General features: G+C 41.3%; 1 protein-coding gene across 3 annotated transcripts in view; it reads right to left on the reverse strand.

Annotated features, from left to right (window-relative positions):
• Nucleotides 1–10,087, reverse strand: part of LOC147210670 (uncharacterized) — a 36,954-nt gene extending 26,867 nt beyond the window's left edge. For 2 of the 3 annotated variants that reach the window (XM_086114517.1, XM_086114499.1), the window contains exons 1-3: nucleotides 9,948–10,076; nucleotides 1,235–1,292; nucleotides 58–1,138 (exon numbers count right to left, since the gene is read on the reverse strand). In XM_086114517.1, the coding sequence (XP_085970643.1) occupies nucleotides 58–1,138; nucleotides 1,235–1,277 (1,124 nt within the window). In that variant the 5' untranslated portion in view covers nucleotides 1,278–1,292; nucleotides 9,948–10,076. Of the gene's footprint in view, nucleotides 1–57; nucleotides 1,139–1,234; nucleotides 1,293–9,947 lie in introns of all 3 variants that reach the window. The other variant, XM_086114508.1, reaches the window with a different exon arrangement.
• Between the last annotated feature and the right edge of the window lie 94 nt (nucleotides 10,088–10,181).

A 10,181-nucleotide genomic window follows, 5' to 3' on the forward strand; every position in this document is an offset into this window, starting at 1 on the left:
ATTTGGAGCGGGGGCAGCAACTCTGCCCGGGAGAGATATTTATTACTCTTAAATTACCTTTTGTTGTGTTTTTGCTGACAGATGCAGTACAGAGCATTTGGGTCATAATCCTTGGAGTCCGATAAGCTTGAATGTTCCGTAACATTTTTAATGATACTGTCTCCTTGCTTCCCCTCCTCCTCATCTGGTGCATCACTGTACTGGCCAAGAGTTGTGTCACTATTCTGATCTACATCTGTGCCAACGATAATAAAGTCTGAGCTTGTTTGTTGAGCAGGACTCTGAGTTGTAACGGAGACTGTCTCTGATGGATGAATAAGAATCACATCATCATCGTCTTCGTCATTTGCCATGATTGCCACAACCTCCGATGCCTTCGACCTCCCTCTGCCCCTTCCTCTGCCTTTACCCTTTCCTCGCCCTCTTCCTCTTCCTCTGGCCTTTCCTCTTCCGCCTCCCTTGGTGCTTTCTCCCTGCCTGGCTTTATGGTCCAACTGCTCCTTGATTTGTATTAAACACATGTCATCACTATCCTCTTCCTGACTTGAGATTAAAATTACACTCTCGACATCCTCTTGTGCCACTTCATCTGAAACAACAGGCTGCAAAGTTCCAACATTGTCTGCAGATCCCTTGAGTTCAGACGGCACTGTGTCATCTGCAGTCTGTGAAGGCGGGACCTCTGTAGCAGTGCCAACTCCCAAAATATCGGGGTCTGGCAAAGCTTGAGACATTTCCATAGACAAATCGTCATCCCCACCAAGAAGACTGAAAGCTGTGTGAAAAGCAGACCCAACATCCTGCCACATGCTCGGGTCAAGACACCCGCCCGCAGAGGCTAAAGCTGGTTTTGTCTCGTCAGGTACCGGTGAGGATGAGGCGGACCACTCGAGATCTTCTACAGCAGTCCGAGATTCTTGAGGAGATTGGGCAGCAATGCTGTCTTTCGAGGCTAGAGTTGTCCGTGGTGGACGACGGCCTCTGATTTTCCGTAGAGGTGGAGGGCTGTTGGTCAAGTCTCCAACTTCTTCGATGAACTCACGGCGAGCTAAAGTTGATCGCCTGAAACCCCAAGACTTTCTAAACTGGGACAATCCCGGTTTATCATCTGAAGCGTCTGACTGGCTCTGCTGCTCTTCTACAAAAATAAACCATAATACCCACAAATACAGATTAATTATCTCATAATCGTTTGGATCGGCCAGTCAAGAGAATGTGGTAGAAGATGTTTTACCTGAGCCTGCATTATACTTCTTTGGTTTTGCACTGACATCCATTGGAATGAATCAAGGCTGTCCAAAATAAGGTATATTACTCATTAGCACACAAGTGAAATGAAGTGATGCAAGAACCTGGAACGCAACAGTGTAAATGTACGGTGTGTGTGTGTGTGTCACAGACATAATACACTATAATGTAACAATACTCCCAACTCTTATTCATACTCAAGCTCTGCCTGAAGTGTACATTAATGCAATAGTAAATTACACTGTCAATCTTTTTTTTTCAATAGTTACAGATTTACATCATATTAGTGTTGAAGAAAGAAAAAAAAGTCCGCCATGATATGTAACGGGTTACCTCGATACAGTCTGGTAGCCAGCTCATTGAGCCCCTTTATGAACAGAAAAATGTTGAGCACACCAAAGGTATATTTAAGAAATATTATGTAAGGATCCCCAAGATACAGAATCTGCCATATAATCATTTTCATTTGATGATCAATTGGCATAATTAGCACTCGTATTAGGAGTCGAATAGACATGATTTTGACACATTTTTTGGACACGTTTTAATTAGGGAGTCACTGAAAACAATAGTATCAATATCTGAATCAGTTATTATAGTTAACGAAGGTTAACGAAATAACTAAAACCAAATTCTACAAAAGATTCTTATGAATGAAATAAAAACTAAAGTGCATTATAAGACTAACTGAAACTATAATTATCAAGAAAATGTGCTTTGTTTTAATCTTTTTCAATTCATTTTATACATTATGATTTTGGCATTTATTTTTATTTGTGTATGTATTTATTTCCGCATTACTGTAGGGCTGTACAGAAGAAAGGTTTGGGAATTGTAGTTTACTTTATTTCATTACACAATACTTCGATGTTTTATGTTGCAATCGACAAATAATTCATATATTAAAAACTCAAACGAATACTAAACTCAAACAAAGCCAAATAAAAATAAATTAAAACTGAAAAAACAAATTAGTTTCAAAATGTAAAAAAAAACAACAACAACAACATGATAATGAAAAATACCTAAATATTAAAATGCTGGTGCCAATACTGTAGGTCTGTACGCAACTCATAAAAATGTTTTGATACATCTCCAATACTATTTTATTGGCCTGATGCCTTCAGGCAGGGATGTTAGCCATGTGGAGATACTTCTCAACTCAACTGTACTTATAGAGCACTTTAAAACAACCACCGCTGTATACAAAGTGCTGTACATGGAGCAAAAGTAATTCACAACAACAATAAAACAATAAATGATTAACAAAGAGAGTAGAAAGCACAAAACAATAAAACCAAAAATCAAGTCTCATGCTGAGTCAAAAGCCAAAGAATAAAAATGAGTTTTAAGACGAGTTATATAGGCCTCAAGAGGGCTTGCCAAACGTTTCGTGGGAGGCCATTCCAAAGAGAGGGGTACACTTTCAGCAGACTGGAAAATATGTTTTGGTGAATCAATGATGAACTCCTCTATGGAGGCGGCTGCCCCACAGGTTTCGACAGTTGGCCGTCCAGCGAGGAATTGGGCGTCACTGTATCGTTCTAACCGCCTTACACACGAACTAAACTCCCCCCATTGAGTACTTGTGGAGGAGTAATTATGCCTAATATTCCAAATGCCTGGGAAGATAACTGTAAAATAGCGAGCCACCAGTAACTTTGAAGTGCTCCCAAAGCAAGTGCTTCACCAACTTTCTTCAACAGACTATATATCCGTACCCCAGTGAAAACCAAAGAGGAACAGAAAACTTGTATTATTCGTATCAGGGACCAGAACATATTTACAGGGCTAGCCAACATGTGGCTTGCGAGCCAAAATGTGGCTCGCAAGCCAACATGTGGCTCGCAAGCCACATATAGCTCTTTGCTCCGTTTCATTCATTCATTCATACGGCTCTGAAAGCCCTTTTCACACTGAACTTAGCAAGTCGCAGCCCGCCGTCATCATCTCCATTCATTGTGTATGTCGTGAGGGGCGAGGACCACGGAATGTGACCGTTGCTGGGCATCGCTGCATAGGTGGTGATACTGCGTTTCCGATAGTAGAGCACCAGGCGGAGCGGTTTATGGCTATTTTGGCACACTTATTTACAGGTAACGTCCTGAGGACAATAGAGGAAGACTTGAAAAATGCAGTGCATTTATCAACAATGGCTATGTTTAGATGTAGTCAAAACCACTTTTAAAAACCTGGAAATTAGCAATATTCCGGTTGGGCAAGGTAATGTAAACACCCACTAAATCAACAAACTTGCTTATATTCTGGTTTTTCAAAACCTGAGTAAGGGTTACTCCTTCCCTAACCCAAATCTTTGGTCATATAAGCACTTGTCAGGAGCATTCATTTGTGCATGCTCGATCGACAAGGAAACATGGTCTTTTGAGCACAGGAACCTCTTGTTTGCGGCATGTGGCGTGCAACCCACCGAGCATACACAAGCAGAAGTAAACACACATGATGAAACTCAGCTGCAGCACAGCATTACAATTGTGTAGCGAGGAGGAAACTGACACCTTTATTTGTGTGGTGAAAGACATGAATATAAAGGAATTTATAGATAGTTGAAAGTAAGACGCAGAAATTACGTCTATTTGTGTCATGACCTTATAGAAGTTCAATGGTTTCACTTTAAAATACGATGACCAAGTAGTTTCCGAGTCGAGCGTGGTGTACATTTTCATTGGAAGTGATCATACAATAAAATAAATAGATACATATTTTCGCGTACCGGGCCGCTCCATACAGGGCGGCCCGGTAGTCCAGTGGTTAGCACGTCGGCTTCACAGTGCAGAGGTACCGGGTTCAATTCCAGCTCCGGCCTCCCTGTGTGGAGTTTGCATGTTCTCCCTGGGCCTGCGTGTGTTTTCTCCGGGTGCTCCGGTTTCCTCCCACATTCCAAAAAACATGCATGGCAGGTTGATTGGACGCTCTAAATTGTCCCTAGGTGTGAGTGTGGGCGTGGATGGTTGTTTGTCTCTGTGTGCCCTGCGATTGGCTGGCAACTGATTCAGGGTGACCCCCACCTACTGCCCGAAGACGGCTGGGATAGGCTCCAGCACCCCCCGCGACCCTAGTGAGGATCAAGCGGTTCGGAAAATGGATGGATGGATGGATATTTTCGCGCAAGTGGCAAGCACTATTTTTTGGTGTAATCTTGAGCGTGAGTCATCAGGATTTAGTGTGTAGTCCAGCTGCAGGCATTTTGTATTTTCCATAGCGAACAGCTTATCAGTTGATGGTGTCCACCATGTTTCTCGAAAGCAACAACCGTGTGACAGGCATTGTTTCCTTTTGTTCATCATTCATTTTTCTGTGAATAATTGATCATTTGTGCTAGTTTTTCAACTACCGGTAAATACCTTTGTATGAAGGCAGTTAAGCTGATAAAGTGTAAAAATATCAATCCATTATCTGAACTGCTTATCCTCACGAGGGTCGTGCTGAAATCCTATCCCAGCCGTCTTTAGGCAACAGGTGGCGTACACCATTAACCAGTTGCCAGCCAAAAGCAGGCCACCCATAGACAAACAATCACACCTAGGGACAATTTTGAGCATTCAATCAACCTGCCATGTATGTTTTTGGAATGCGGGAGGAAACCGGAGTAGCCAGAGAATACACACGCAGGCATAGGGGAGAACATGTAAATTCCACACAGAAGGCTGGAGCCCAGAATCGAACCCATGACCTCTGCACTGTGAAGTCGAAACATTGGGAAAGAAGTGTGTGAGCCCTATGAAGTGGCAAAGATGGCGACTTTAAAAGGTTTTCCTTTTTAAGTTTAAAATAACTTCATTTAACCTTCAGGATTCCTCACTGTACACCGATCAATGACAGAATCAAGGATTCTTTTGGACCAATTTTAAAAACCATCTGCTTGCGTTGAACCAGCTGCTAGATAGCCTGGGTATTTTCCTTGCTAGAATGGCATGAGAGGCCAACAGCTTGTAAACAAAGGCATTGCTCCACTGGCCTGCTGAGCTGTGTTGATTGACTCACTGCATAACAGTTGATTGTAATGCTCATATGAACGCAGCACGCTTTCACAAACCTCATGCAAAAAAATCTGTGGTTTCCTATGAACTGGAGGGGCTGTGAACAAGACAGGACGTTGGTGGTGCGAGAGAGGGAAGGGAGAAATGACACTGTAAACTGCACCCCGGTTAGCGCTGTTGTTTTGGTGGAGTCGCGGTCAGTACGGCATTTTTGTTCTCATTAAGGAGTTTACTTCAAGCATTCTGCTTGGCCTGATTTATTCTGTGATGCTACAATAGGTCACACATACTGAAACATGAGTGTTGCCAACCAATTAGTCTCTCGATTGTGACAATACACGTGATAATATGCGATTACTCGTTCTGACTCGAATTCGAGAATTCTTATTTGGTGTTTTTAAACGGCCAATTTGCTCCTCTTTTTGAATCATCACCGATTTGTGCACAGCCCTGCTTGTCTGATCCGCTTATCCTCACAACGGTCGCGGGACATGCTAGAGCCTATCCCAGTTGTCTTCGGACAGAAGGCGGAGTACATCCAGAAATGGCAAGGCGCACAGTGACCAAGAACCATTCGCGCTCACACTCACATCTAGGGACAATTTAGAGTGTTCTATGAAATTGCCACGCATGTTTTTGGAATGTGGGAGAAAACCCACACAGGCACAGGGAGAACCTGCAAACTCCATACAGGAAGGCCGGAGCCAGAATTGAACCCAGCACCTTTGCCCTGTGAGCCCTGCTTGATAGGAGTAAAAATTTAAAATGTGATCTGAGGTGGTGGTGGTGGGTGGGGTATTAGCTTATTCTGCTTACTTGTGCTTTAACACCCATGGATTCACCTAGCCGCATATATATATATATATATATATATATATATATATATTAATTTATTTATTTGGGGGGGTCAGGGGGGTTGTACTTTTGTAATGCATTTAATATTTGCTGTCAATTCTATGCAGATTTTCATGACTTGCAGTCTGGCCCAGTCCCTATGTCCCAATCCCCCATGAATAGCAAGGGTCCACTGTACAAGAAACTGTCCCACAGAACCACAACTAATCAAAAAACGGAAACTTACGAGGTGTCAAACATTTGTCATGCACTAATGGGCACACTGCAGGGTCTTACGTTAAGCCTTTTTGAGTCGTGGCCCAGGTAGATTTGTTGTTCTGTGTGCTGTTCGATTATTATTTCATCCTAAATATTCTGTAAAAGTGCTTTGTTACGGCTGTAGCGAAAAGTGAAAGTGCTGTATCAATAAAGATGTACGGTATTGTATTCTTGTCTTGCCAGAACTAGCATTGGACCTGTATTTTCATGATATCACATGGTAAGTTTTGATGATTTCGTATTTCACATCTTTATACTATATGAGTTAGGAAAATGATACTTCTGTGTAGTTACTTTCTTTGCAGTGTAAAATCAAACTGAATATTTAACATTAATGACATTTATTTCTGGGCTTTATATCTTGTCCAAGTCATTCCGTGTGAAAGGATTCAACCTAACTGGTGGTCAAAATAAAAATTATTGATTAATTTAAGTGGATAAAACTCAAAATAATTAACATTACATATTTTTAAAAAGCGAGAATGTGTTGATGTCATCATGTTTGTTCATGAATTTTGTCCTGGCCCAGTCGGGGTGGTGTCAGCGAACTTGATTCAGGTGTCACAGACACAGAGTGACCATGAGCAAGTTTTTAAGGCAGAAACCTGCACTCATCGCAGGCTCACATGGACCCAATACCTTGTTACCTCAGAAAACATCTTATTTGTGAGGGCGTGTTCCTGTAACACTAAATGTGCACGTTGAAACTTCATTTTTTGCGAGGCTGCAGGAGTGTGCCCGCAATGAGTGCATCTGCAACCGTGCTACAAATGAGTGACTCCTCATGTTTTTTGGTTTGTTTTTTTTGCCGAGTCCCCCTTTGAGCGCTGTGAGACATTTGATTTTCTTGCTCTCGAGATGTGAGCAAGCACAAGTCAGACTCATGACAAAGTCAAACGAGAAAGCAAGTCATCCACCCTCAACTATCTGACATTGGGCACTCAAAACACTGCTTGTTCTGTGGTCTTATTTGTGAAAAAAAAGTCTGAAAATTCTAACAGAAGGAATCGAGTTCAAAAATGTTACACTTTGCTCGGCCTTCCATCCTTCAAAGGTGTGAGTTTGCCTCAATGTATAGAACGACACAGGATGGTTGAGCAGTAAGTTTGTGAAACTCCAGCTGAATGGCATCATGGACCTACCTGTAGCTGATGATCAGCATAACTCCAAGTGTTACAAATGCTTTCAGGTAGGTACACAGTGATGCAAGTGCAACTGCACGTAAAACAATTCATACCTGCCCAGCTACGGTCCAAGACTACATGAGTCCAAACAAGGCATTCAGTGCACCCATCTTGAACAAGGCAGTGACTATGAAGTTCTGGAAAAAGGGAATGAAGGTCAGTAGAAAAGTTATTTGTGACCTTCAGTCATTATTTGACTGTTGGTGTTGGGAGGCCCGGAAAAAATTGAGCTTTTTTCTCTCTTCAAATATGAACATAGCCCAGTCTCCTTGTCAATTACTGATGACAGCGGATGCCTGCATGAAGGTGAAGGCTAGTGTGTGCTTTGTGTGGTGGGGAAGTTAGGCCCTCTTCGTTAGCCTTGCGTCTGGCAGGCTGAACCGGATTGCCGAGATTTCATTTTGTAACTGGGTTCTCGTTGGATCTTGCGACTTGCAACCTCGACAGCCCTTCTGCCACTTGGCTCTAGCAACTTGTGTGGCATGTATATACAGTAGGTATGCGAGTATCCGCGGCTGAATGACTCAAAAAATGGTTACTCAACAAGCCACAGTCATGATCACGCATTGTGAGTGTCGGTGGAACCGCTGCAGCCGCAACTTTCAACAATAATCCAGTCACGATGATGTGGAACAGGTGTCATAGTTTTAAAAACAACTTCAAAATTTCTCAAAAGATCAAGTACACAGGGTATCAGGCTTGGTCAACATTTTGTAGTTGACAAACCCCCTGTTCTCTTGTAATCTTACTCTGACCCACCATGATGGCTCATAATTTAACTTGCTTCCACGAACTTCACAAGTTTTATAAACTACAAAGGTGTCCTAACTGTGACACATCTGTTCCTTAAAATGACGAATGGAGTATTTTTTTCATTCTCCATTCTTAATTTTTTTTCTTCCACATATGTCACCAATTATAAAAATAAAGCAATAATAGTCATTATTTTTGTCTTAGTTGCTGTATTTTACTACAGATTCATATTACTTATTATTTATATTACTTTGCTAAAAGGGGGCTTTCAGATATTTTCTGCTGAAAAATTCAATCTTATATTCATTGTAGTTTTTAATTATTATTGTTCTGCTGATATTTACCTACAGTTTTCCATAGTGATTGGAGTTACTTAATGAGCTAATTAGGAATAATCCCCAGCATCGTTATATGTTTTCTGCTTCTGTGTTTAGCAAGCTTTCCAATGATGGCAGTGTTTTGAAAGTAGGATAAAAATTACAAAAGCTACGGAAATCTGAAATTCAGATTCTACAGGTATAAAAAAGGTCACACCGAATTCATCTCCCCTAATTGAATTTGAATTAAGACGCTGGCCATAAATTGGTGCATTTTCATTGCTTGAAACAGTTGTCACTTTCTTAATGCTTGTCACAGGATGACATATAAAGGACCGTAAAAGCTTTGTCTGAAAACTCTGGTTTCATGTAAAACAGTTCATTTTTGAAATGTTGCACACATACCTAATGTATGTCATGTACAGTATATATTTATACATAGTTTGTTGATCACACTTGATGGCGTGCTTGTATGATGTTATTTGGGTGTCTTAAACAGCTCCTCCGTTATTATGTACTGTACAGTTGCATGTTCTAAGATGTCACACGCCAGAAATGCATAAAATTAACAGATTTTCATGGTCTATCCAAAATACAATTTTGCACCTTTGAAAGTGCCGGATGGGTAATCAGGTTTACTCCACTCTGAATATATTCACATTTACAAGATAATTTGAAATTATGAAAAAAGTCAGATGTGTGTACCATCAAAATAAAATGAAATTACGCCAGAATATAATTAAACTTGTCCTAAATAAAGCGAAATCTAGTAAGAGCCCATTTTAAATGTGAAAATACAACATATAAGACAAAATAGTGCAAAAAGTGTATTCAAAACGGACGAGTAAGGTTATAATGCTCATTCTGAAAACTGCTCGACATATGCAAGTCGGACCCAGCAGTTAATGTATACTGGGGACCCATATTTCACATATATAGATAGAATAAAACTTTGGTGTGCTCTGCATTGTGGGTTCAACTGATTGGCTCGTAGGCTGGTAGATATTTTTTGAGTTTGAAAGGGTGACGACAAGGGCCTGGCATACATTGCGCAAATCTTTGTTAACTCTAATCATTGTTATCTGAAACGTCAAGACATTCGATTAACCAAACGATAAATACAAGGCATTATAATGTTACTTTTCTCATCAGATTCCAGACATTTAAAAGGAACGGGAGCGTTCTTGACCACAAACACTTAGAAATACCACCAAAAAAACAGAGCAGTTGAGCAGACGAGTAAAGCAGACGACATTATAGAACAGCTAGTTTGGCTAACTGCTGGGAGCTCGTCTAACTGCGACGGTCTATTAATGTACTGAGACAAATCTAACCTTTAACGGCTGTGTGTTGTTTTGCGTGGCCGCCACGAGGAAATCTGAACGCATACCTCCGAAAAAAGTGGATTACTATCCAGCTAACACTGGAATTGTCCTGTTAGCTTGTTAGCACTACGATCCATTTTCTGCTTTGCTCTACTTTCAAGACATCGCGATACGACGCTGCGAGTTCTCGCAACGTAATTCCTTTTCCGTTTACTATGCCCGTGCATTGCGGTCACGTGTGGA

Source organism: Hippocampus guttulatus, chromosome 1 (assembly GCF_054856545.1).
Source record: "Hippocampus guttulatus isolate MCC_2025c chromosome 1, RoL_Hgut_1.0, whole genome shotgun sequence".
NCBI lineage: Eukaryota > Metazoa > Chordata > Actinopteri > Syngnathiformes > Syngnathidae > Hippocampus > Hippocampus guttulatus.